This window comes from Anopheles cruzii, chromosome 3, assembly GCF_943734635.1.
Source record: "Anopheles cruzii chromosome 3, idAnoCruzAS_RS32_06, whole genome shotgun sequence".
Classification (NCBI taxonomy): Eukaryota; Metazoa; Arthropoda; class Insecta; order Diptera; family Culicidae; genus Anopheles; species Anopheles cruzii.
In genome coordinates, this window is record NC_069145.1 from 53,593,344 (window position 1) to 53,620,717 (window position 27,374).

General features: G+C 42.4%; 2 protein-coding genes across 3 annotated transcripts in view; one reads left to right on the top strand and one right to left on the bottom strand.

The window, feature by feature from the left end:
- The window catches only part of LOC128270597 (mediator of RNA polymerase II transcription subunit 15-like), an 8,303-nt gene extending 936 nt beyond the window's left edge, over positions 1-7,367 (top strand). The window contains exons 2-5 of the mRNA XM_053008008.1: positions 4-261; positions 1,520-1,687; positions 2,034-2,175; positions 7,273-7,367. Of these exons, the coding sequence (XP_052863968.1) occupies positions 4-261; positions 1,520-1,687; positions 2,034-2,175; positions 7,273-7,367 (663 nt within the window). The remainder of the gene's footprint in view (positions 1-3; positions 262-1,519; positions 1,688-2,033; positions 2,176-7,272) is intronic.
- Positions 7,368-13,229: 5,862 nt separating this feature from the next.
- Positions 13,230-23,470, bottom strand: LOC128273784 (protein yellow). 2 transcript variants are annotated; one of them, XM_053011823.1, is made up of 3 exons: positions 23,372-23,470; positions 17,577-18,551; positions 13,230-14,882 (listed from the first exon to the last, which is right to left on the bottom strand). In XM_053011823.1, exons 2-3 carry the CDS (start codon positions 17,902-17,904, stop codon positions 13,753-13,755), a joined length of 1,458 nt encoding a protein of 485 aa, XP_052867783.1. In that variant the 5' UTR covers positions 17,905-18,551; positions 23,372-23,470; the 3' UTR covers positions 13,230-13,752. The 2 variants fall into 2 exon arrangements, with proteins under 2 accessions (XP_052867783.1, XP_052867784.1); XM_053011824.1 differs by lacking the exon at positions 23,372-23,470 and adding an exon at positions 18,626-18,690.
- Between the last annotated feature and the right edge of the window lie 3,904 nt (positions 23,471-27,374).

Here is a 27,374-nt window from a genome sequence, read left to right on the forward strand (position 1 = left end):
CAGTATCAGAGTCAAGTACAGAAAGCCATTCAACAGTTGTTGCAGCAGAAGCAGCAGGAAAAGCAGCAGGCACAGGTGGCAGCGGCCGTAGCTGCAGCTCAGCAGCAGCTTCAGGCCGCCCAGGCTATGAAACACCAACAAGCACAGCAGCAACATCAGCACATGGTTCAGTTTTCGTCAGCCGCAGCGACCGCCGCAATTGTTTCGCACACGCAAACAACTGCCACAATGAAGGATAGCCGCATGATGTCCCCTCATGAAGTAAGTGTCGTTCTTTACCCAATTGCTTACGTCTTTCTCGGCTAATGTTCACTACCCGTGTTATGGCAAACTTCCCTGTCTTACCTTTCCTGAGTAGAGCGTTTCATGAGTGTTGAGAAAGTGTGTGATTTTTGTCTTTCATTCTTCAATTGACTCCCAGCTTCATGCATTCGAAGCGGGCAACGTAGCGATATCTGTATGAGCTCCGTCTTTAAAGCGCTAACAAAGGGTCTTGGGGACATTGTTCACTAGTAATGTTGGTTCACATAATAAGCTGGTTGAATGGTGCAATAACATTCGATTGTTTAGATTTCTGTTTTTGAAATAATTCCGTATTTATTTTTAAACCACTGTTTAATCGTATTATATTCAGCACACAACAGCGTTTGTTATCTTGTGCTATGGTCTACACTAAATTAGTTTCTGATACCGTGCGATTGTTGTTTTACTCGGTTTTGATAAATTATAAAAAAAAGATTTACCTTATTTCAGGGTGCTAGGTTGCTTCCGTATACTCAGTATCTCCGTTTTCATGCATGGGTGTTGGCGATAATTGATTTGCAACTTGCTTCTTTTCAATGCAATACGTATTTATTTGGAAAAATATTCCTCTTCGACTCACTTTTTATGCGACACGAGTAAGTTTCTCGTACGACCGTAGTTACACGTTTTCAAAAAGTTTGTAGTTCTTTCGAAATAAACTAATCGATTTACTTTATAAATTTAAGAATTTCCATTATAAGCTGACCATTCTGCGTCGCTCCATATTTGACTTTCTCGAAAAAAAAAACCGTTTTAATTACATTTATTACAACAGATGGTTTTATTTGTTAGTAATGCAAGTTTTCTTTTATGGATCTCAGATACGGGGCTCCTTCTGCTCGATTTCACCTCCGATACTGGGCAAAAGATTGATTGTGATTGCAACTACGAGAAATGAAAGCAAAAGTAACAACTTTACTGGTATTGTCATATTTGGCAAAAAGTGGCTTTCAGATTTTCGGTTATATTTACGAACGATCAAGAAGTGAAGAATCAGAAAAAAAATTATGATTCGTTTTATCGATCTTCATTCTACATACGTCTCTCAACACTCAGCTTATCGAAAAACGAACTCTGTATAGAAACGTGTGTTTGAGTGTTAAACTCTTCATGTTCGCTCATCACTTTCCCTCCTATTTTAATTTGTTACACACTGGGTATGCTTTACTGAAACAATTTATGCTAAAACCATTTGGATATTTTGTGCGCATTCCAGCAAGCAGCCGTGATTGCGCATGCCGCACAGGCTGCCGCGGCGAATCACCATAAACAAATCGAGGAGTTGAATCGTGCAGCAATGATTCAACGGTTTCAAGCAGCGAATGCTGCCGCGGCCAATGCCGCAGCTGCAGCAAATGTCAGACCAGGAGTGCAACTTGGAATGGTTAGTTTATTTGTAGTGTTTAACTGTAACGTAACACCTTTTTGTATGCAAGTGGTAAATATTTACGTACTAAGGTTGCGATTTAATATGCATAGATTTAAATAATTAACTTGATCATCAGTTTAAAACGAATCTTTAATTTAGTATAGTGATAGCTATGGTTTCATCAACATTTCTTTTCAGTTCAGGTGGGTACACTAAGGTTTTGTTTAATTTTGTACATTTGTGTAGATGCTTTTAGGTGACGTATATTGAAGGATGTAAATATTTTTTTCATAAGCCAATCAATCATACTGCTGTCTTATGGCTACTTTTATTAAACGCGATCTTTGCTTTTGTTTTGTAGGTCCCGGTATCTCTTGGAGGTCCCGTTCCGTTAATGTCTCCCATGATGCGTCAGGGATTAGCTCTTGCACCACCGGGAACTGCTGCGCTATTAGGAGGAAACATGTTACGTCCTGGTCCTCCTCAAATGGGTATTGGTCCAGGTAGGTACAATCAATGCTATCGAAAGTGAACGTTTATGCTACTGACACAGTAGCTTCACAATTGTGTCTGTGCTGTGCTATGGGAAGCGCAAGGTCTAGCAAACAGATCAATGAATGAAAGCATAATATGTGTCAAGAAAATATTTCATACTTTAAAATTAGACAAAATAGTGTTTAAATTAGTTGATAAAAGGACAAATGGCTAGAAGAACAGTGTCACTTACATATGCTGTACAGTTGGAAAATACCGTAAATATGAAAAACAATATTTGCAACAAAAAAACGAAAAAAAGATTCCAAATTCCCTAAAACCATTATTTTATAGTTCTTGCATTTCGCTCCTCATTTTTATTTCACTTACCAAATAGACATAGTGCAGTATTTCATTAACAAAGCTTGCGTTTACAGACAATCATACTGCTTCGTATGATGAAAATTCAACATAAATTCATAAATGTCAGAGCATGTAATGGATTTTGTAATGTAAAACGCTAAGAATACATGGGGGTTTGAGATGTTTCTTCTCAATTCTTTGTCAGTAAAAGATTCTCGGTGTCAGTAAAAGCTTATCCGAATGCTCCACAAAATTTAGTGACTGGGATCGGAATTGTTGTGGCTAAACGTAATATATATCAGTAACTACAGCGTTCAGCTGTTTTCTGTTGAAATCTTGATGTGGAATGACATCATCATAATAGCTGAGAACCGAATATCTGTATTATTTAAACGGTACGAATTTACGAAATAAAGAATCTACTGGCGCGTCTTCTCTTCAGAAAGAATTTGTAGTTGTATTTTCGATATGATTCTTCTATAAAACGAATTATAGACCATATTTTATTCGATTATGTCCTGAGAGTTATATTTAACACGACCGATTCGACATATCTATTATGTCAAGAATTGAACAATTCGCCTTTGCATGTATTCTTCCAGAGAAATTCTATTCTTGGATATTTGTATGCACACATGTTTCGTTTCGAAAAATGTATGCAAAATTAGTTTGGAGTATTGCTTTTAACCTACTACGGGGTTACACTTATTCTAACCTTCCTCTTACCAGGAACAACTATGCACTGTATAGACTTTGACCATACAGATTTTTATCTTTTACTTACTTTTTAGTAACGAAAAACCATTCCATCGAAAAAACAAAAACATACAAAGCAAAGTGGATGACAAATATATTGTTGTGGGTTTGACGACCTTTCTCATTTTTTGAATAGTTTCTGTCAAAGTATGTGTGGAAAATATATTAAAAGAGGTATTGTTCAAGCAACAAGATTAATATTTTTAAAGTATCGTATGTTTCTAGAAATATATGACAAGTATTTATACGTAATATTGAGCAGTCTGCTGACATATTTAGCTGTTATCAAACTAAAACCACATCGCACATGATCAAAGTACGAACATACAAAATTGCGTTTTACGTTACAGAATCCACATGCAAGAAAAGTAAAAAGACATTTTAATTGCAATCATTGCCAAAATGACAGTATTTGGTCATTTTGTTGCTAAACACAATCCAGTATTAACGCAGGTCCTTCATTTATTGATGTTCATCACAAATAAATGCCTTCTCACGTCCGACTAGCGAACATGGTTTTCTATTTATATTTATATACATATTTTGGATCAATATCTCCTTTTCTTCATAAATAGCATGTAATATCACCATAATTTTATTGATCTTTATTTTTCGTTTGCTTGATGGTACTGATGTATTTCGACTGTGGTTTGTCCACGGCTCAATACTGGAATCAAGAGGCCAATTAAGGGTTTGTCGCAATAAGATAGATCTTTTTGAAATATTACAATAACTATTGAACGGTAAATTAAGATACTACCAGTCCCTAGTAAAAAACAATATGGAAAACGTATTGTCTATGATATTATCCACGGGCAAAAGTGTAATATCCTATGTGCTGTGATTTTTCTGCGGTTTTATATAAAAGAAAATGTATCTCTAACTTTATATTTTGCTTAACATTAACAAACGATATCATATTGTGTTGATTGGTGTCATCTCCTTCTGCTATCTTATTATATCCCGTGTTTTCTACAGTGCAATGACGTCTCACAAATTCGAGTACATCGCACACGAGATTTCCTCGTGCGCAAACTGTGTCCGCCCAAGGTATAATAGCGAGGCACACACCTTATGCTCACATAGAAAATAATATTTATCCTTTACACACTAATGTTAGTTATTTTCCGTTATCATTGCCAAGTTATTAAAACTTGTTTTTCATCCTGTGTCTATATCCAGTTTGATTCTTGTTTTAAAATTGGCTGTTGTTTCTGATTCGAGTGTTTTACAAATACTGATTGCATTAAATATGATACTGATTTTAAGCCGTCTCTTTGGTTGTTGTTTTGCACTGTTTGCAGCTATTTTAAATACAATAACGTTAAGCTTCAGCGTCGTTAACTGCTACCATTCCCTTTTGGTTTGTAGTGGTTCTATTTCTATGCCTACTCCTGTGATAGAAATTGACAAGATCAAGCGAAATCACCCGAAAGAGAGTCGAAAAGTAAAAGATTTAAAGAGTTTTGTTTTCTTCAAGGGATTAAAATTGGCAAACTCAGCAATCCAAAACCAATCAAGAAAAGTGAAACCTAAATTTACCCACCAAAATCATGATGAGCGTTGCCGGTGGTAAACGAGATAAAATGTTGCATAGTACTACATTTTTGTTGCGGTAATACACTGACTAGTGGAGCGGTACAACAAAAAATAGTAGTTACGTTGTTACCGAATCCACATCAAATTGTTATGATACAATTTGGTTATAAATCGTTATTTACATGAGGCTTGCGACATGTTTCGTTCACATGCTACTTCTATGTTTGCCTCGTTTTGCTTGAATCGCTTTTATTATTTTTACCTCACGGTGAGTATTTAATCATTATTAGTATACTTATTTACATCCATCACCAACAAAGAGACAAATTTGTGTGCGTTCAGTAAATAATGATTTAATCTAGTGTATATAACTGTGTGTATTGCTTTTGGTTTCGGAGGATTATTTATCGTTGCATTAGTCTGTTTGTCCCTCCATTACATACTTCTTTTTCGTGTACTAAATATTTGTCTGTGAGTATCGACTAATTTTCATTGTGCTTGCATGCTATAACTTACTTGTAGTATGTTTCTTTTTTCTTTAATTTTCAATTCAACCTTTCAAAGCAAATATATGATTAAATATATTAGCACGAGTTGGTTTGCATAATATAACGATTATGTACTATCGGTAAGAGGTACTGCTGAGCAGCAATAGTTTCATATTCAATATGGTGTTAGTAAAACATTTCGAAAAACGTGTGTGTGTTCAATTTAGTAGAGTTAGAGAAACAGAAACGTTGTCAATTCCTGAAGCAAAATGTTATTATTATTCTTAATTGCTACTCATGACATGAATTGAATGTCACAAAAAAGTGATCGTTTAGTTTGTATTCTGTATTGTAGTGAATAACAATAACAATTTTGCACTCCGAGTCGACACCAGAATATGCACAAAAATTACAATGGTGGCCGGAACATTTTTTCATTTGTAATAAAAGTCTTACCTATTTCATACAAGCTAGTTTGCCAAGCAGTGTGTGTTGCATGTTGCCAATTTTCGGTTAGGTCATTTTGCCAAAACAGAGTATTCGTTCCGTAAATGCAAACAATAACAAAATAAAATTATAATAATTTGATACTCTGATGGTAACAGTATCGGATATTGCTTGTTAGCAGCGTTGGTTTTGATGAAAGATCATCCACAGTGCCGATTCCTGTTGTTGTCTTTTTTCTTTTGCAGGATACCAATGCAGTACAATCGAGAATTGAGAATAGTATGAAAAATGAAATGAATATTATAAAGGGATGGATGATAGTTTCATACCTGTACCACACTTCCCCGTGTCTAAGATAAGCCTATAAACAATATTATTAACATCACTTCAATGTGTTTTCTACCCTCCGGTAATACCAGCGTGTATGTGTGTGTGTGTGTGTGTGTGTGTGTGTGAATGTTTTAGCTCATGATCTTTTCATGATCAAATGTGACAGCTCATTAACAGTAATTACCTTGTGCCGTTATTGGTTTTGTGAATTTTCACGCTTGCCTAAACGAAGGCGTGAGGTAGTTAACTGTAGATGAAAGAAAGTCTACTATTGATTACCAAAACGATTCTTCTTTATTGTAGTATAGTATAGTATGTACGACCACACCCCGTCTTACTAATCTTCCAGCTTTCAGTACATATTACCGTCACTGGAATGTGTGTTTCTTCATAGTGTTTCAAATACTGTGTAGTATACGATCTAATGGTTTTTGTTTTTAATTTAATAGTTAATGTGCTAGTAGTTTTCAATATGGCTCTGTCGGAAACTTATGTATGTAGTTAACGATAATTTTGGCAATAACTCGATACGTCCGAAATTAAAGTCTTATGTTACGCGTGACCTTTGCTATGCACAGCTGTAGATTTATGGATTAAGACTTACAAATCCCTTGATGATTACTAGTGACACGAAAACGAAAAAGCTTGTCCACAAGTGCTGTATATACTCCGGTAGCTGTTTTCCACTTCAAATTTTAATATTTCATGCGCAGCTGTTCGTGTGATGATTTCCACATTTCAAGAGAGTGTTCGAACCAGCAAAATTATTGACATTTTAAACCGATACGTAAAAAGGTCATGGTTTTTATCTATTGCTTCATGTTATTGCTACACGATGTTGCTGTTATGGGAAATAGTTTGAATTATCGCCCTGTTTTATTTTTGGTTTTAACCATTTATAAATTACTGCTTTGATTCTCTCAATTATTCTTATAACTAATGTTAATACTACTTCTATTATTACTACCTCCTTATACACTACTTGATACTACTATTGCTACTATCATTACAATCACAATCACCACCATCACCATTAGCAGCGTCGTTTTGGTTCGGAATAAATATAAAAAAGAATGATACCCCCCGGAAATGAAATAATATAGTTATTACGTTGATGGCAAAAAATACTTGCAGTGCACCGTTTCTAATACTCCTATCTGTTTGCTTATTTACTTTTTCCCGTTGTTTTTCTACATCGTGTAGGTGGCTTAATTACGCAAATCCAAACCATGCCAGGAATGGGCGTAGTATTCCCTGGAGCCCCGATGCTTCCGATGATGCCGCCGCGGTACCGGTGATCGCTTCAGCCATCGCTAGTACCGCATATTGCTATAACATCGCAGCGTCCTCGCTTAACGGCTGCATCATCGTCCCCGTTGCTACCATTGTTACAACGACTTCCATTATCAATAATCTATGATTAAGTGTGAACTTGTCCAAATATGTGTGAAGTCTTTTGGTAGTTTCTATAACGTGTAACAATCGGTGGCAAACTTCTTGCAGGCATGGTGCGCAGCAAGTAACATCAATCGTTGCATCCAAGCAACACTTGCCTACGTGAAACGCTGAAATTGGCGAATGTAAGTAAACAAGGCAAGTGTATAATCGTTCATATTATGAAACGAGTATCTCCATTGGCCCTCTGATTGCCGTACTCATATAACAATCTTTCTCTAATGCATAAAATAGTATAACCATCGGCGTTAGGATTGCTGCAGTAATTGTCATCGGTAGCTTGGGCTTGAAACAAGAACAGGACGACGATTCTATTACCACGCGTCATCCACCGTCCAAGGACTGCGGTATGTGGTTTTAAATTAACTCAATGGGAAAGAATAATTTTTGAGCTCCTTGCGAAAATTAACCATACATTTAAAAACAAATTTTACCCAAATGTTAGTGGGCAAGGTAAGAGAGTCGCTACTAGAAATACAGTAGGAAAAGGTAGTAAAACAAAATGTAAAAATAGTTTGCAGAATATGTTGAAATGCTCAATTCAATTTAATGCAAGATAATTGAAAAACTTGTTGAATATTTTTCCAAAAATCAAGCACTATTTAAAAACTGTGTAGGGCTGGTGACGGAATAGATGGGGCGAAGGAATGTCGAAGCATATTGCAAGCGTTTGAAATCTGGTTAAAAAGTATTTGCACCGAGCATTGCTAGGGACAAGGGACGTCATTTGAAATTGTTGTTTTACTGTTCATAATTATAACTGCGATGCAGGAAACATACTTCACAAATTCGAACAATGCCGGTGAGAGTACAAACAAGTCTATCGTTGCTGGGTAACGTCGCATACAACAATTTATTACAGGCTTGTGTAGAATTCGTTCGTATTTTCTGTTTTTCTAGAATAATTTTTTTTCATACAAAATCAGCCTCATGTAATGGCTATTTCGCATACTTCAGCCGCTCAATCCAATCTTTCTACTACAGGTAGTATTTGCCAATAGCTCTACTAACGGGGAACAGCACAATATGTGACTTGTTGTATTTAGCATAGACTTGACTAGCAATAATAACCTGTAGTGCCTAATAGCATCATCGTCATCTAATACTATTGGTTCTCATCAATTTGAACTAAAGTTGAAATGTTTGTGTCTATAGTTTTGTCTTAAACTTCAGTTTATTGGACAAAAAAGTTATTGTGAAAAGTTACGACTAGCATTTTAAATGTGCTAAATGCAACAGAACAGTTAGAATCAGTCTTACGTTACCTCCATTGCTGATTCATTGGAACTCGCCCAAGATCATACCGTAAAATGCCAACAGACGTTACAGAGCAGACCCTATACTTGTTTAACTTGCGTGTACAGCATTTGGGGTTGCAAGATAAGATAGAACACTTTCTATTTACTTATTTTTTATTTACTGTTTTGACGTTGTACCTAGTGTACTGGAGTACTCAATCAGGTTTTCTTTTCCAAAAAGTAAGGTGCTGCTTTAATATGCATATTGTGTTGCTGTCCCCATTTCCTATACACTTGGTTTAAGTTTACAAACTTTTTTTCCGAAAGCGGTACTATTCGTTTAGCAAACTTCAGTGAGGTTAGAATAACTTTCAATTGTTCTACAGCAAATAAGTGAGTTGTCAAAAATGTGGATGTTCCTACAGTAGTAATGATTGTTATCATTTTTCAACAGCTTGTGACAAATTGTAAGTTTGATTTACTATGTTTTTACGACAGTTGAGCAAACTACGATTCAACCACCAGTTTAGCAGAATTAGTGCACATTGATTGTAATGACGAAAAAAGACGGATACACTTGGTAGACAAAAATATGTGTTGCAGTTGTAGTTGTCAATGTAAACACTTGGTTACAGTTACGTTGCATGCTACTTTTATTTTTGAATTATGAAACGTATAGCGATATTTTTCGTGTTTCGAAGATACTACTAATTAGTAATCTGATCATCATGCAATTGCACATATGTGCAATGATACGCTCTCTTTGTAAACTCGATCATTATCGATAAAAAATCCAACAGGTTGGGCTAATTTTGTTTAATTTCATATTTATTTGTTAAATTATATTATTTCGTTTATATTTTTTATTTTTCCAAGCTTTTTGTGGTGTGCATTGCGTTTTCCTTCTCGTAAGATTTTTATCATGCAATGTCACCGAGATAAAGACCCTTTCTCCGGCGTGGCGTAGTGAGTCTCCTCGAGAACACATGGTTGTCCAATTTGCTTCAACTCATCATCGTTCCATAGCGTGCCTGTGATTTCCATCCTCGCATAGGCCATGCACACTGCTCCTCTGGTATGATTGTTATGCTGGATACCTAAGTATAAGCGTGGCTCACTTGACCTACCGCACAAAAATGATACTGTTCCTAATTGCTCAGCCCTTCCAAAGTTTGCTTCGATATTTACAGTGCTCGACCACAGTGCGGTATCTCGGTATCGGCTGGCAGAATAAGTCGGCATCACTTTCAAGTGCACTACTCCACGATAGCAACAAAAGCAAAAAAAGCCGTACGTACTAGAGGAAGCCGTATGTTAGTAACTAGACATAGGATTGTGACTGGGTCCCCGAATTGTCAGCCCGTTTTCGGGTTCTCGCTGATTCTTTTTAAGTTTGTGCTTCCTTCTGCGCTATCTTTCTCTACCTCTACACTCATTTATGTAATTATCATCCTTTGCAAACTGCTCGCGAATTCGGATCTGAACAGGTGATTAGCGTTCGGTGAGACATTGGCTACACGGTACAATCGGTCAGTCGTGGACTGATCGATGAATTTGCAAATGTCGAAAACCGAAGCTAATCACAAAGTTGATGTTGGATGGACACCGCTCTGTTCCCACCCAGTATGAAAAGGTGATCAAGTTTGGCAATCCGGCCAGCGTTCACCGGTAAGTGCGCGGGTTGGCGACACTGGTCGAACTATATCCGCTTTTTCTCCAGCGGATTGACTGCGACCGGGTGTCACATCAATTTTGTTGAGTGGAAAGTCCCTTGCCATTGCAGCGTGCCGCAACAATGAGCCACCACGCAAGTGGTTCTTGTCGGTCTGGTTGGCAGGCGAAATTGAAATTTCAATTTCACAGCTCTTACTAATATCCCGTTTCTTAGTTATAATAATATTGGGAATACGGTTGACGGTGATATGTTTACGTTTGGTGTGGTAAAGTTTTTCGTTATCATAGCTGGAGATAGTAAAAAGCTTTTTTTACTGACTGCGACAAACTCGTGTCTGGAATGATAAATAATGAACAGCACAATCAGTGTTTTCGTTGATTTTACTGTAATACTTTCTTCGCGTTTTTTTATCTCTTATCCTTTGTTTTCACGTGTCTCACATTTCTGCGATGTTTTCAACTGTTCTCGACCTTCGTAAATATTATTCGTTTCATGACCTTATTTAGGCCACAGTTTTAGTTGTACTGAAAACACATTTTTTTAAATACAAGTTCATTATTTTATCCTCTGGCGTGAAAAGTTTTCGTTTCGGTTGGTTTTTTTAATTTATATTCTTCGCAGTAGCTATGAGCTTTTAATCGATTGATTGGTAATGTTGTCGGTACTCGTGATGGTTTGTTTCTATGAATTCTCAATACCAATTGGAGCTGTTGGACTTTCCATCCCCTGTTCAGTACCGGTAAATGGAAACGTGCATTATGCGTATTCCCAGTTTTAGTTCTCTTGGACACTTCACTGTAACTGTTATGTCTTTTATTTCTTATTATCCCCTTCCTATCTGCATCTGTTTGTCACTTTTTATTTTATGAGGGCAAAATAACATGAAATTTGTATGTTTTAACGTTGATTCTGTTATGAATCACCAGTGATTATCAAAACATTTCTATAACTCTGTCATAAGTCTACTTATCCCATTCTCCTAAATCACTTTCCCAATCTGTACGCTGCTGAAACATCAAGTTGTGTTGGTTCAACCAGGTGTGTTGTGGTCTTATGTTTTTTTGGCTCACTTTACTTTGCATCATGCACATAATATAAGAGCAATAGAGACTAACTAGACCGCTTACGTGCGATGTTTTTCATTTCAATGGAGGTTGTGTTCATTTGCCCTGTCCGAGAAGCAACAGATTGCTCGAGTTTCGTTCTTCGATAATTTTTAGTTGGTTACATTCATCGTTTCATTCGTTGCAAGCACACTTTTTCTGATATTAATCCTAATATCGTGCTCATTCGCGTCATGCTTGTCTAACAAAAACTCTTATGGTCCTGTGTTACCGTTTTTTACATTATGATTTGTAAAATTTTAAATCGAACGTTTCCATTATGCAACTTTTAACAAGCAAAACATTCAAACCCTACAATCGTAGAATAAATAACTTTTTTTCTGTTCGTTTTTTTGTTCGGATTGCTTATTATAAAGTGTATGCGGTTAGTAAATGTTTAGTTGCCCTTAACTCCTAAGAATCGTAAGCCACCTGTATAGCTTTTTTTCGTAAAACAATGTGAATCATACAGGCAATGGTTGTAGAATCCCTACGTAAAATATGTAACTTATAGCTTAAACAATGGCTTCTATCAATATTGAAAGCAAATTGGTCCGTGTTATGCACGCGCTCTGTACAAAGGCAGTTTGGTGTATCGATATCGGTACCTCCCGGTATCGGGTTCGTATCCCCGGTGCCTGCAAAACTACTTCACGTCCATTCAGTGGTTACTTGCTGGTGAATAGTGTTGAAAAGCAATCGACGAAGGAAAATGGAAGGAAAATGTACGCGACTGTAGAAGAGCAAACAACACAAGAACATTAAAACGATAAGCAACTAAAAGTGTGAAAAGCAATTTTTAACGTAAGTTTTCCAGTGTTTCTTTTCTAGTTTCGGTAGCAAGTGTAGTCAAGCAACAAGGTTGTATATATAGCGACTGTGTGTAGCTCTTATGCATACCAGCATATATATACAGCAAGCAGCGAGATGTATCATGTAAGGCAAGACATTTTAACATCATAATGTTTCATATGTTAATAAAATACGAAAAGTGAATAAACCGCTCCTCTCTGTCGTCATATCGTGTTACCCCGTTCCCACCTCATAAGAGCGAATGTTTATGAGGACACACTGCACGATGAATAAATGTATCGTCTTAGTAAAAGCTTATTCACCACTGTTTTTTCTATCATGTCCGAAGATGTTTCAATCTCGGACCGAGACTCTAGCAGACGCGACGCATTAATCAAAGTACATGTTAAAAAACTCGTACATTTTGTTCCTTTTCCCATCGTATAAAAACTTATAGATTTGTTCGTTAAACAAAATATCGATCTAAGACCATTTGCACCTAGTTAAGAGGGTTTATGTGTTACTCTACCTTAACAGTGACGAACAGGAAGTTTAAATAAAAATAAAAATACGAAATAAAATACAGAAATGTTGCAATATCATTGAAAGTGGTAATATTCGAAAGATAACATTGTGTGTTATATGATTCTGAAAGTGTGCATATCGTACAGCTTCCCGAAAACGTCATCGTATGGCATTTAGACCTTGTTCGAAGCGCTCGATGTATGAGAAGATATTAACTCAAATACATCGAGCAGATTTAAAATTCTTAACAAAGAACCTCGAATCATTCAAAATGTACATTACTTACCTATGGACAAAGATGTCAAAAGTACATCCACAGTACAACACGCTTCTAAACGATGATCTTTTTTTCAAACATTCCTTTCTTAGCTTTATTTTGGTACGCTGACTAACAATTAACAATTATGACACAACTGCTCACAGACCATTGTTGGACAGGCTGCAACGGTTATGGCCTCGGGTTTGGGATAGTCGGTTTTGTGCTATGACAGTTGTGGTGCCAATATGTGCCGCATAATTTAGGAAATGCGATGCGCGAGATGAACGGTACTACGGAGCGCACGCAAGGCGCGGTGGTGAAAGCGTAAGGCAAAAAGTTTGGAACATATAAATTATACACACTAGGGTACTACAGAAATCAACGGGACGGTGATTCGGGACGGTTCAAAGATAATTATGCTACTGGAACGCTTCGTTGCGGTGCCACCGACACGCAGACATTTATCCCCGTTCCCCGTTTGCCGAGGTACTACTGCTGATGGATACGTCACTCTCCTTGACAAATGCTTCCTGCCATTTTCTTGCGGTTGTGTGCAATACTGATAAAAATTCAACGATAAAACATTAACATGACAACGACACTGCTGCTCCTGCTGAATATGGCCTAACTCTTCGCTCAGAGAAGGAAACGAACGGTGGCACAGGCAACGAGCAGCACAGTCATGATGCCGGCGGACTGAACGGTAGGCGCCACACTGGAACCACCCTTCGGTGCCAGCTTCGGAGCCACGGTAGATGGCCGCAGGATGTCACCCAAGTTGGTGATGATATCCGGCAGCGGTTTAATGTTCGTGTCGCATGCCGTGTTTTGGATGGCATCCTTCACCGTAGCGGTGAGGATGCGGAAGTTCGTGTCGTTTCGGTTGAGCGACTCGTACATGTACTGATGCAGCCGATCGGACAGCACCCACAGGCGGCTCTCGTCGTCCACCTTGACGTCGTTGGGAAACACCATGTCGACGGTGCTCATGTAGACGCGACCGAGCGACTTGATCGTGTACGCCCGGTTCGAGGTTTTCCAGCACGTGATGGCGTTGAGGTTCGGCAGGGCGTAGAAGATGACGCCGGTTTTCTGATCGAGAAAGGCGACCCCAGCCTGCCCGTTGGGACCGCGCGATCCGAGCACCTTGAACTCGTGGTAGTTGCTCGCGTCCAGCGCGGCGCTGCGATTGCGCAGTACCTTCGTCGAGACGGCGAACTCGTTCAGCGAGCTAAGCGGATGGAAGAACAGCGTAGCGTAGCCGTCGGGCTGCGGTTTCGAGAGCGCAATTCCGAACAACCCATCGTCCCACTGGAAGTTGATGCCGGTGATGTTGTAGTTGCCCGCCAGCGGATCCGGGTGGAAGAAGTGATGCTTGACGCGCCACGATTCCTGCTGCGCCCAGGAGTACACCACCAGCCCGGGATTGCCGAGGTCGGCCGCGTACGCGAACGTGTCCTCGCACACCGCATCCTCGACGGCGATGTTGGCGAAGAACGAGTTTTCTTTAATGTGGCCCGCGGGAAACGCGTACCGCCGGAGCAGATTGTCGTTGTTCAGATCGTACACCAGCAGCGACGTTGGGGCGGTGACCGTTGTGTTTGTCAGCAGCTCCTCCACACCGGTGTCCAGCACCCAGAGGCGGCCGCAGCGATCGGCGCGTATCCGGAACGGTGACACTATTTCCGGTGCGTCGGCGTCACTTATTCGCCGATGGGCCGACCAGTTTGGATACGGATGTAACTTCGGAGATTGTGTTGTGGTTTCTGAAAAATGAACGAGAACATTATTTATACACTATTATTACTATTACTATTACTATGTTGATGCCATATTGAGCCATTCATAGTGTTGATTGCTTAAATATTTTACGCTCGTGCTGGACGACAAAGCACACCTTCCGAGATAGACGGAGCCATGAACTTAACCCTGGTCACAAGCCAACCGCGAAAAAGAACTAAACCTTCTGTTCCGCAAATGGGGTGCCGCTAAATTGGAGGCTGTGCAAGCCAGTCGTTGGATTCGTTCGGCATCAGCCCCTGACCCTGACTACCCTTTCTCGTTTCTGGTATATTCTCACGCAGCGAACGATCACTATGCGCGGTCGAACTCTAGCTAAACTGGGCTGGCGAATTATTAGTGAAGGTTTTAAGCGTACCCACCCAAGGGGGGTAACTACAGAGCCCCTCTCCAGGACCGAAGGTGAAGGGCTGTGGCGGTAGCACAACACAAATGGATTTCCCCTACATCTTATTTAAATTAAAACTGTTCGGCACATTCGGTTAACTTACCGAGCGTTACACATAAAGGGTGTCTCGTTCCAAAATTGGTCAACTTCAACTTGACGCAGTATTTGTCATAGTGCATCAAAAAATCCTGTACATATCTCATTTTAAAGATGTTTTTGTCTGGAATCATACGTATTATTCGATTTTGACATTTGCCCTTCATTTGTGGAAGTGGCGTCGAAACAAGAGGAGCATCATTTCAAGATCTTGCACTATCAGCGCCGATAAGCAAAACATGTCGGCCAGAAAACGATCGCGGAAACTGTACACAGAGATGTTGACGAAATTTTCTGCATAGTGCAGGATGATGAAACCTACGTCAAGGCAAACTTTAAACTGCTTCCTGGACAGGAGTACTATACGGCAACTGAAAGAGGAAAGGTAGGGGATATTTGCAAGAACATAAAGCTGTCCCTATGGTTTAAAATGTGGCATTTACGGTGCGATCGAGACCATCAACCAGGAAATGTATGTCCGAGAGTGCTCAAATAAACATATTTGCCTTTCATAAAAAAGTACATAGGTTCTTTTGTGTTTTGGCTGGATTTACCATCTTCTCATTGTGGGAAAAAGGCCATGGAGTGGTATGCCGCAAACAACGTCGAGGTGGTGCCCAAAGACATGAACCCTCCCAAAACCCCAGTGCTCTGCTCAATCGAAAAATATTAGGCCATCGTCAAGCGGAACTTGAAAAAGACTCGTAAAACAGTTGTCAGTGAGTCAGTGCGGCAATTCGTATTCCTTAAGACGGAGGACTGAATGATATTTTTTTACATATTCTGTACGTAAATGAGCTTTCAAAAGAAATATTACTTGTTTTTTTAATAAATGTTTTGACTGATTTACACATTTTTTTGTTTGACCAATTTTGGACCGAGACACCCTTTAATGGGTGCCTTGCTATTCATATTAGTGACGCATAATCGAGCGTTGGCTGCCGCTAGCAATCCTTTTCGCGGACTGCAACAGCGAGAGTGTAACGGTTTTTCATATCTAACACCGAAGGAAAAATATACCTATCGAACTAGCCTTAACGATTTTCGGTTTGTTCACCAACGCGTTCGATCGTTTTTGTCGCCCACAAGGTCAGCGAGGGAAGCGATCGTTCACCGACGGTCAATTACAGCTCCGCAGGCAACGAACCCACCGTAGGCTGCGGGTGCGGGGTTTGGTTGATATATTTCTTGCAACGATAAGCACTCAAGTTACCGGACTTATTACAATCTCGACACTGGAAGAAAAAATCTGTCAGCCAAAGCCGGAATCGGCCATGAACCGTCGGCGACATTATTAGACGGGGATTTCCTATTTGATAGCCTCCGCCGGTCTCCCAGGAAGCCGCCGGCACGCATCACGAACATGAGTCATGCTCAAAGGTCAACGTGTAAGGCAGTTCTGGGCGATCGGGTGCATCTGACCAGCTGTTTGCGCTGTGAACACGGGGGATTATGTTTTGCAGTGCCACAAACTCATGTTCATCCGTCAACGAAGAACACGGCTTATCCGTCGGTCCGCCGAAGGCTGTTTGGGGGGTTGGACATCCGGTATTTGACCGCGGTCCGCATACTTAAAACAAGTGGCCCAGTGGCTCTAGGGCGCTCTAGTTGCTAACAGTCGAGCGAAGGTGTAGTATGTGGGTTACACACCCGTCAATGCTTTATTACAGTTTGCTGCACCCAATGCGCAGCGCAGAAGCCCCGGCCAAGCCCAGGTAGAACGTTGGCGCATCGTTGGCCCTCTATCGGGTAGCCTTGTCTCTGCCACGCGCCGACCAATGTTCGCGGATGTGCCCACAATGGGTGCGCGTGCTACCGACGACATGGTGGGGCGTGTGAATTTGATCGAAAGATAATCGATCGTGCCCGTCGATTGGGCTTCCTCGTTTCATGATCACGGTCACGGCCACGTTCGGCCAATGCAAAATGCACCCACATTCTTGAACCCCCGGGGGCACTGGGGTTGGGGTTCGCTGAATTGCGGTGTGGTGGACGGTGGGCTAAGTCAGCTTCAGACACTTCTGAGCCACTTGTCCTCCGATACGTCAATTACGGTTCAATTGTGCGTGTTACTAACTACTTGCCCCCGTTAGCAGGACAGCATGCTAAAGTAGCGGCTCCGATTTTCCCCCTCACAGGTTTACTGAAAGTCGGAAGGAATATAGTGCAAACCTACCGTTGAGATTGATGTAGCCCAGTGACGCCGGTATGCCATCCTTCCAGCGCGGCAGCGTCAGAAAGAGCCGCTTTTTGTAGACCTCCAGCCCGACCGGTATCACGTGCTCCGGGATGTAGCGGCCCGTGGCGAGCGCCTCCTGCCGGTCGGCGTCGTTAGAAAACTCAAAATCTATTTCGCTCCACTGATACGCGACGCGCAGATTGTCGTTGGCCGCGGATGGGCGCGGTAGAAGGGCCAGCATCAATGCGCAGCAACCGGCCGCCGCGGCCAGGAGCACCGATCGGGGCCGGTTTGGCCGCAGCATTACGCACGACACACCACGCATCGCACAAGTTCGTAGGTTCGTAAACGGTGGTCCCCTCTTGGTGGTGAAGTTCACTTCACGAAGATCACACGCTGACCCGCTGCACGGGGTGGCGTAGATTTGAAGGTTATCGTTCGTTCCTTTTTTCTTTTTTTTTTTAAGGTGGTCTCCGGTTGGCGCACTACAATCTCTTCTCGTTGAAGTCACTTGAAGGTTTTTCCACCCAGGAGGCGGCCCAGGGGCTTCCCAACGTTGGTCCGAAAAACCTGCGCCGTCGCCGTTACAACCTCGAGTGAGTCGAGCGATCCGTACAGCCCAACTGACAACTTCGCTATGTCCGGGGCTTCGATTTAACACCGGCTTAGAACACACTTTCGGACGTACTCTGTCGTTCACTCGCGCCGCTCGTCGCCGTCGCAGCCATCCACGTGCCTAGTGCAACTGGGAGTAGCGCGAACTGCGCGCCCGCACCCCTAGATAGCTGCTCTGTCTCGCTTCTGCTGCCTCGATCGCGCTGGCACAGGCCAACCTTCAGCGCCTTTCTGGTACGCGGTTACTCCAAGCCCACCACCGCGCTGCTGCTGCCGCGGGTTGTTCGTTCACTTTGTGCCACTCGTCGCACAATCGTGTTCTTTGCCGCGCTTCGTACCCATGCTGGTGCTGCGGACCTGGATGATAGTGAGAGGCGCGACACATAAGACAAGAAAAGGACAACGTCTATAAATTAACAATACACGCACACGGCGGTGGCGGCGTAAGGTGAGCAACTCTTTTTTGTGTTTTTCGTCAGACTCCCACCGGCACCGGCTTCGGCTTCGTTAGGCCGGCGGCTTTTTTGTTGTCTATTGGTCTCTCTTTCGGTTTTTTTACGGTTGTTTGTTGGTTCCCCCCCAAAACTCAGAGACAGAGAGAGCTTTTCGCGCTCGCAGGTTGGTGGTCATCGGCGTTTAAGTCAATTCCCCCCCCCAGGCCGGCCAGGCCGACGGCCAGCCTTTTTGTTCTTTCAATATTTGCCCATCAAAGACCTGTTTCGTTTGTTCGGTTTGAAGGATTTCGATGACGCGATCGCGATACTTTCGATGACGAGCACGGCGCCGAAGACGGTGCCGTGTGCCGTGAATAAATTGGATGTTGTCACGTTGGAACGTTCAGGAGAGAGACGTTCATCCAAGGATTTCGGTGTCGGATCGGATTTGGCAAAGAGGTGCATCTCAATTGGCCTGTTGGCCTGGCACACATTCGGCGGGTCATTCGATTTGGACGGGTGTGTGCTTTGGTTTGCTTGCAAGGGTTGGTTCCATTTTGTTATTTGTGTTGCTAACATATGCAAGGCTTTTTGGCTAAGCAAATGAGCACTGGCGCTGGGCTGTAAACATTTGCCACGGTCAAAATCCCAAAATCGTATCATGCACTCGTGTTTGATCGATAAAACATACCCTTCTTGATGGATTCTTCCGAAGGAGTTTTAATTTCACGGTTTGATTTATCAACGCATGGATGGCGCCTTGGTGGTGTGAGAACTGAATCTAATAAAACTGTAATTAGTCATACCAAAATAAGGTGCTATTGTGCGGAGCAGTACCAGAGTTGCGGAGATTCCGCGTGGGGAAGCCAATGGTTGAACAGTCTTCGTGCGGCGTGTGTTATGAGTCAACAAAATTGACGCAATTTTAATAAATTCAATCATCTGTGTGCATATGTTCCGTTCCAACTTCCGTTACTGGTAATAGGCAGTGTGGGGCAAACAAAGCTAGGTTAAGGTTTCACTTATTCAAAACCACGCCAAGCACCAACCAGCTTAAGTTGATGCACTGTCGCGTTCGAACTAACGGTTTCACTCAAGCTGCAGGATATTGATTAGGATATTAAATGAAAGTACAAATCTGGTTCTATAAAAGTAATTGAGTAGCAGAAACTGATTTCACTTTTCTGTTCATTTACAGAAGCGCTTTGTTAGATTCCGATCGGTTCTGAACAAAACAGTTTGCTAAATTTGTGTGTTTTAGAATTTTTGGTTTGTAGATAAGAAATGTTGCGTAAATAAGAACCCTAAAAGCATTTCGCATACATTACGCAGTTTCAATATCAGAGGACCCTGCTACTAGCCAAAATGTTTTTTATTATGTTGGTACACTCTTCATATGAACGTATGTGAAGTTTCATTTCAATCTGTCTCTTCATTCTTTGTTTGTAAGCCATTTAGTACCGACTTGTCATAGCATTTTTAACAATGGAAAAATCAAGTATCGTGCAGTAATTGAAATTTTATTTTTGAAAGGTTTTAAAACAAAGGAAATTTATGAACGCATGTTGAAAGTACATAAGGACTCTTCGGCTTCAATTAATACAGTAAAAAGATGGTTTGCTGGATTTAATCGTGGTCGTACAAGCCTTGAAGACGATCCACGTCAAGGACGTCCAAAAGCAGTAGCAACATTTGAAATCGTATTGGAAAATCGTCGACTGACTTTAAGAGATTTAGTAGAAGCCCTAGGCATCTCATTAGCCAGCGTAAAGCAATATTTGGATTGAAGTATTGGGGTTCAGAAAGCTGTGTGCAAAATGGGTACCCCATTCGCTAAAAATGGAACAAAAATGCAACTTTCTCGGCAACAGTTTGAGCTTTTTCGAAAGGATAAAGTCTTTTTTTTGCGTCGAATAATCACTATGGATGAGACTTCGGTCTATCACCATGATCCTGACTCGAAACAAAAGGCTAAAGAGGGATGCGAACCTGGTTCTTCGCCTCCGAAACGAATCCATATCCAGAAATCGGCCAAGAAGGGGTTTGCATCAGTTTTTTTGGGATGCGAAAGGAATGATGCTTGTGGATTACTTGCACACTGGTAAAACAATAAATTCTAAACATTATTGTAATATTTTAGGCCAGCTGAAGGGAAAAATTCTTGAAAAAAGGCCCGTTTTGCAGAAGGAAAAAATCGTTTTTCATCAGTACAATGCACCGTCACAGAAGGAAAATGGCAAAAATCCATCGCATTCAGCAGATTTGGCTGCTAGTGGCTTCTATCTGTTTTCAAACCTAACCAAATTCATGCCTGGAAAGTGTTTTTCATCAAATGATGACGTCATAACAGCTGTGGAAGCGTATTTTCCAGCCCTTCCAGTTTCTCACTTTTGGGATGGAATTCATAAATTGGAATCTCGTTGGAACAAGTGTAATGTTGTTCCGGGAGACCATACTGAATAATAAAGTGTATTTAAAAATTCCATATTTCAAAACATAAAATAGTGTTTTTCTTATCGAAGCTCAAAACTTATCGAACAACCCAGTATAATGCAACGAAACATTCTGCCGTGTGTGGCAAGCCTTTAGGCATGCCCCGAGAGCGATCCGAACGATCAATCTAAAAGTCTAGGACAGTGTATCGCTCGAATGCATGACTTGCATTCTAGGATGGTGCAGACAAACGTCGTCAAGCAGCAGACCTCAGATCGACACCGAGCAGCGATCGTTACCGATACGCCCGGGGGGGTAGGTTGATCCACCGCACCGATCGCGGGCGGTCTCCGTTTCCGAAGCCTTGAAGGCTGGTCTCAATTTGATTGGCAAAAAAAGCACAGCACCCGTGGCACAGCTTGGGCAGCTTCTTTCTTCAGCCGCTTCAGCGCGTGCAAAGTGAGACTCACATTCCAAATCGCGCGATAGTTACCCCAGCTGGCAGCGAATGGCAGCGCAAATTAGAATTCATAGCAGCGTGCAACAACAGCGTGACACAATTGAACCGTAACCGTCAGCTGACGGGGCGCAGTGATAAGTGCGCCACGCACTTTTCGAACGCATAACGGCCCCAGATCCTAGCTACCTCGTGGGGCTTGGACCCACTCCGCCGTGCCGCAGTTTTGGGCAGTATTAGATGGCCAGTCCGAATGGCCAGTTTCGTGCGTGTGAACGGTGTGTGTGTGTGTGTGTGGGGCAGAGAAAGGGACACGACACCGGGACGAAGAGCAGACAAAACGAGAACGAAAGAGAGGGGCGGCAGAAACGCGTTGTGGGACAAAAAATCCCAAGTGGTTGGCCCATGGCTGGTGTGGCTGGTATGGCGGCGGCCGCGGCGGCGGCAAAATCTAGCCAAACAGGAGAAACAGGTTTTTTCGCTCGCCGGGGTGTCCCACCGAAGTTGGTGGGGGGTGGCGGGGGAACCCTTGATGGCAGTGAGATGCCGATGCCCAAGGGTGTATGGGTGGAATTAGCTTCGAAATTTACGCTGCATCCACCGCGCCGCGCGTCACGGACACTTCAAGTTGGTACCCTGCATTCAAACAGGTACGCCGCCGATTGCGATGCAATCCGTGATCTAGGGAAACTAGGGACAGTGGCAATTGGAAACTTCTGTTCTACGTGTTCCACAATCATCAGCAACTGTAGACAATAGAGACAGCACGGCACTCGCAACGGGGGGGCCGCTCTATTCGTCGGTCCGGAGCGCCACGTTGGCGATGGATCGTCAATAAATCGAAGGGCCCTCAGGCGATCGTTCCATTTCACTTTACATAGCACGATGCTTATGTTGACTCTACCGACTAACTACGCCGACCAATTGTCCAATTAGTGCGTCATCTACCAGTCATCGAACAATGAGCATGTGTGAACCAGCTTGTCACGGAACGGTTGGTGGGTATATGGGGCGTGAATAACATACAAATCCGAGCCACCGAGAGTACCTTTAAAGCATGTCAACGCGCATGTTAATCTGAGACAGTGCAGCGGACAAAACCCGTAGTAGTACGGACGAGTACGGACAAGGCCGCAACCACTGTGTGCCCACCACTGTGTGCCGCCCCTGGCCGAGTTCGGGCCGGTCATAATGTGCGGGAGATTTCACTTTCTATTTCGCAGCGCACTGCGCAGCGCCTGCAGCAGCCCATCCGGCAATTGGCCGGGTAAGAGAGCGGAAGAAACATCACTCGCTTCCCGTGGCCACAACCGCTCATCATGCATCACATTTTCAACCCTCCAAATTATGGTTCCACCGGGCCCACCGGGCCATTGCCAAAAAAGTGCCGTACCGCATCCGGTACGGCACATCGCCGTCGTCGTCGTCAGCCGGGCGGTAACGGTACATGCAGGCCATTCACATCGCCGCTCTTCGCGCTGCCCGCTTTGCATAGCGTGGCGGCCATTGTTGACCCCGCGCTGGAAAGCTTCGGACCGCCGCATAAACTTCACTTCCCCCATTCACTGCGATCGCGCGGAGTTCGTTGCACCGTTGGGTGGGTTAGGCAAATGAGCTGTGAGCTGTGTGAGATGATGATGCTGTGCGCGGTGTCCGGAACGCACTGGATCAACGCACACCGGAATACACTGGATCTCACACCCAGGGTGCGGGTGGCAGGATATACACATTGGAACACACTGGATGTAGAACAAGTTTCGATTCCACCTTACACACTGAAGCGGTTCTGATCCGACTCAGTCTAATCAGTCGCGACCGGGGTGACGGGGCTATGTGGTTGTATTAGTACTCACAAAATCGGAACCGGTACCGGGATTAGAAATTCAACTCCGCGTGACGTAGGCACAGCAATCCGCGTTCTTGCGAACGCCGCGGTTCGCGGGATGATCTCGCGTGCCGCACGCACGCACGATGCTGTGCTGTGCGGTGGGGGCTCTCGGTGGGCTTTCGGTGGGCTTCGGGCTCTCGAAACGTGGCGATCCGCTCCCACTGAACGCGAAACAACAAATGACGTCGGCGGCGGCCGAATGGAAAGTATTTACTGTCGTCCATTGAGTGAAAAACGGCCGGCCGACGTAACCCGATCGTGTGCGGCGTCAGCGGCGGCAGCGAGTCGCTCGTGATCGCGCGTCGTCGTCGGTGATCGTGTGCCTGGATCGGTCGTTTTTTTTTTTCATCTTCTTTCTATCAGCATCTTGTTCCGCACTCGGTCCGCACAGTTTCAGTTTGACACACGTTACCTTAAGGCGCCGGGGCACTTCACTGGAACAACACAAGTGACAGTGTCCGTGGCGCAGAGTGTCCTTCGCGGCCGTTAATAGCCGGCACCTAGTTTTTTGGGTGGCACACGTTTATTTTTGGAACACCCGCGAATGTGAACGGGATGCGGGATGCACCAATTGTTCAGCTGTTGGCCACACTGTTGCCAACAGCGAACGAATAATCCCGTTTTCAAAACAAATTACAATCAGCGCAAAAACACCCTACGAACTGGGTGATACATATAAAAACGAAAAACCAGTTTCGGTACAATGTCTCATAATCAGGTGGTCGTCCTCCAATAATGATGAGCCCTTTTTTATACTTTGTGGTTTTTTTCCGCTTCGTCATGCAACGCTTGAAAGATACGCCTTTTGATACATATTACTTGTAATTTGTGCGGTGGTGAAGAAAGAAACCTTTTATTAATCCGTATAAAATGATGACTGTTACACTGTGCGAGTGTTTTTTTGGTGGCGAGGACGATGCGCGATCGTCGGTGAAGATTTACAATGTTTTTTATTTTATGAAAGTAAACTTATTAACCCTTTGGGAATGGGTGCTAGTTAAGCAATAGGCAAGACCGAGTTACAGAATATTGGGCTGGCTAAAAAGAAACGCCATTATATTCTCGGTAGATGGCTTTAGTGATCGATATCTCGTGAAGTATCGATCAACAATTTCAAGTCTATGCTCGTTATCAAGGTGACACTTCACGCTTCACAAAATGCATTAACTGCTTTTTGTTTATTCCATTCATTTGTGAGTTACAGGTTGGTAACTATGGAAGTATGGAATGTGCTACATTTTACAGTTTTTTGTTAATACTCTAGTTTTTAGTTTTTTTTAATACTCTAACAGCTAATTACATGCAATTTCGGATTCGGTGCTTCCGTTTCGGTATTTTTGATGTTGAAGATGCACCTCGGAAGGCAACAGAAATAATCAAAGTTAATCGTCATGGTAGTAGTTTTAGCATCGCTTAGGAGCTAAAGATTGACCATCAAACAGTTTGGGGTGCCACACCAATTAAACACAAAAAACGTGATGGATTGAATTTCCATCTACGCAGTTTTGGTCAAACGGAATGAAATCGACCCATTTCTTAAACGGATGGATACTGGGCATGAGGAACTGAATACGTACGACAATATTGTGCGAAAACAATCGTGTTCAAAGTGGGGTAAAGCAGCTGAAACGATGGCCAAACCAGGGCTAATGGCTAGGAAAGTGCTACTGTGTATACGATGGGACTTGAAAGGAATCACTTATTATGAGTTGCTTCCGTGTGGCCAAACACTAGATCCAGAAAGACTAAATTTGGGATCCACCTAGATTTGGCAGAGAAGGCATCCAGCGCATAGTCCGGATCTTACACCAAGCGGTTATCACCTTTTTGACGTATTGCAACACTTCCTAAGTTATGAGAAATTGAGATCAAGAAAGGACAATAGAAGTTATGTTTCTTTCTTTCGAAACGTAGAAGAAATCCGCACGGTTCGGCTGTTAGGACAAGACTAGTTTATTTTATTATGTTTTGTGCTTATATAATTTTCTACCTCATCCCTAATTTTCCTATTTCTATCTACCGGTTTCTCTGTTGTGGTTCATGGTGTTATCACTCTAACCGGAGATGTGGTCCATTTCAGTCAAGGAACCAATGTTTATGGCCTTATGTCCCCGTTGTTGGTGATGGCTGATCGTTCTGTAGCTGTGAATTAGTAGTCAGCTGAAACACTTGTCGCAATTCCGACGGCTCCTCATTGTCGTCCTCTTCGTTTTCCTTGTTGTCATGGTCATTTCTTTGTTTATTGTCACCGTTATCAGAATCACTTTTACGCTGTTTCACCGATATGTTATTATTATTTGACACATGCTGTTCTTCGTTCTTCTTCTTGTATAGTTACTTGACCATTTCAAGTAGTTGACTTTCCAATTCTTTGCGTTCTGCTTCTTCTTGCTCAAACTTATGGGGGCCTCTTCCTCGCGATGCTTGCGTTTTTCTTCGTTGCGACGACGCGCTTCTTCGAATCTTCTCTGGTTTTCTCTGTTTTGGCTTGGTCCTGGGTTATTCATACTCTGGTAGGACCGTTTGTTGCTACAGTTCGATTATTGCTGATTGTACTGACGCTGGTCATACCGCGGCCAGTGATTGTTATGTTGGCGGGGTGGGCGCTGATAGTTTCGTCGTGGTGGGCGCCAATAGTTCCGACACTGTTGGGCTGGTACTGTGGTACTCTGGTAGTTATTGGGGCCTGTCACCCTTTGGATGGTGATTTTTTAAATGAAAATTTGGGCTTCTGTCTCTTCCGCGTCTAATTCGCGTAGTTTCACATTGCATTCTGTACTGTACTGAATTCTACTGCTCTCAAGATTGTTCTTATCGCACCTGTGCTATTGTTAATAAGTGTGGCAATTCCTGCTTTTGTAGCCATTTTAGTGGCTACTTCTTTTGGTATCCCTTCTTCTATGTATAGTGTCCGTATGTTATGTGATAAGATTTCTACCTCATTCCAGAATTTTTCTAAATTTCCCTGATTTCTGATGGTATCTCTGGAGCTGGATTATCTCTGGTGTTTTACCTGACTTACATTCTTTTTTAATGGCCTCAGCAATTTCAGAAATGGTGACCGGGTTCTCTTCAATGGCTATTCTTGCTTTGCCTGTTACTTTTGTTTTTTATAAATTTAATGGCGGTTGCCGTTTGGTTTACTGGAACTAGGTCTTCTAATAAGCTAAGTCTATCTAGGAAAGCTTCAAAATTTTCGGTTGAACTATCGTATGGACTGAGAATAACCGTTGCCGTTTTTATATCAAACAAGGAATTAATGAATGAACAGCAAAACTGGGAAGTCCCAATCGTCAGGTACGGCCATCTGTTTAATATTCCGATTCCCAATGCATAGACCTGGTAGATGGGTTCGAGCGGCAAGAGGAGGATTCGCAGGAGCAATGCGTTTGAGAACTTATGCCATCCCGATGCATCAATCAATAGATAGATCAGTAAGTAATAAAGCATGTAAAACAAACTTTCAAAGATGTGTTACCTTTGTAAAAAGACAATTGGTCCTTGAGAAGAGACTTTTGACATTACAAGGACAACAGAAAATGAAGACAGGGATAAAATATTCAAAAAAAAATGAGTTTTCTAAATTTAACCGTACGACATGTTAATGTGTTACTCTTCGTTCAGCAGCTGACCTAATATTCGAACGAAAAAATGTTATACTTGGGCGGACGATGCATTTGAACACATTTCACTTACAGCACCACAACAGTAACGTATTATTGAGTCACCCGAAAGATTGCCGATGGGCTTGTGCAAACCGACAGCGGAACCGAAAGTTATATGCAACTGGCCTTATGGTTGAACGCCCAAATGTTAGTAGCAATGTAGAGCAATGTCTTCACTGAACAACTGAGAAGATTAGAAAAAGTCGCTTCATCTTGCGACCATTGTAGTCTCGATGACATCTTTATAAGATGTAATCTTATCGGACGTTCGGACGAGACAACGTAATATGTAAACATCGCAAT

What these genes read in the sequence shown, in the direction of transcription:
- LOC128273784 (XM_053011823.1), bottom strand. Translation starts at nt 17,904, where the DNA reads ATGCGTGGTGTGTCGTGCGTAATGCTGCGGCCAAACCGGCCCCGATCG. An exon ending in GGGCTACATCAATCTCAACG is followed by an intron (nt 14,883 to 17,576) that starts GTAGGTTTGCAC and finishes TTCATTTTTCAG; the next exon opens with AAACCACAACACAATCTCCG.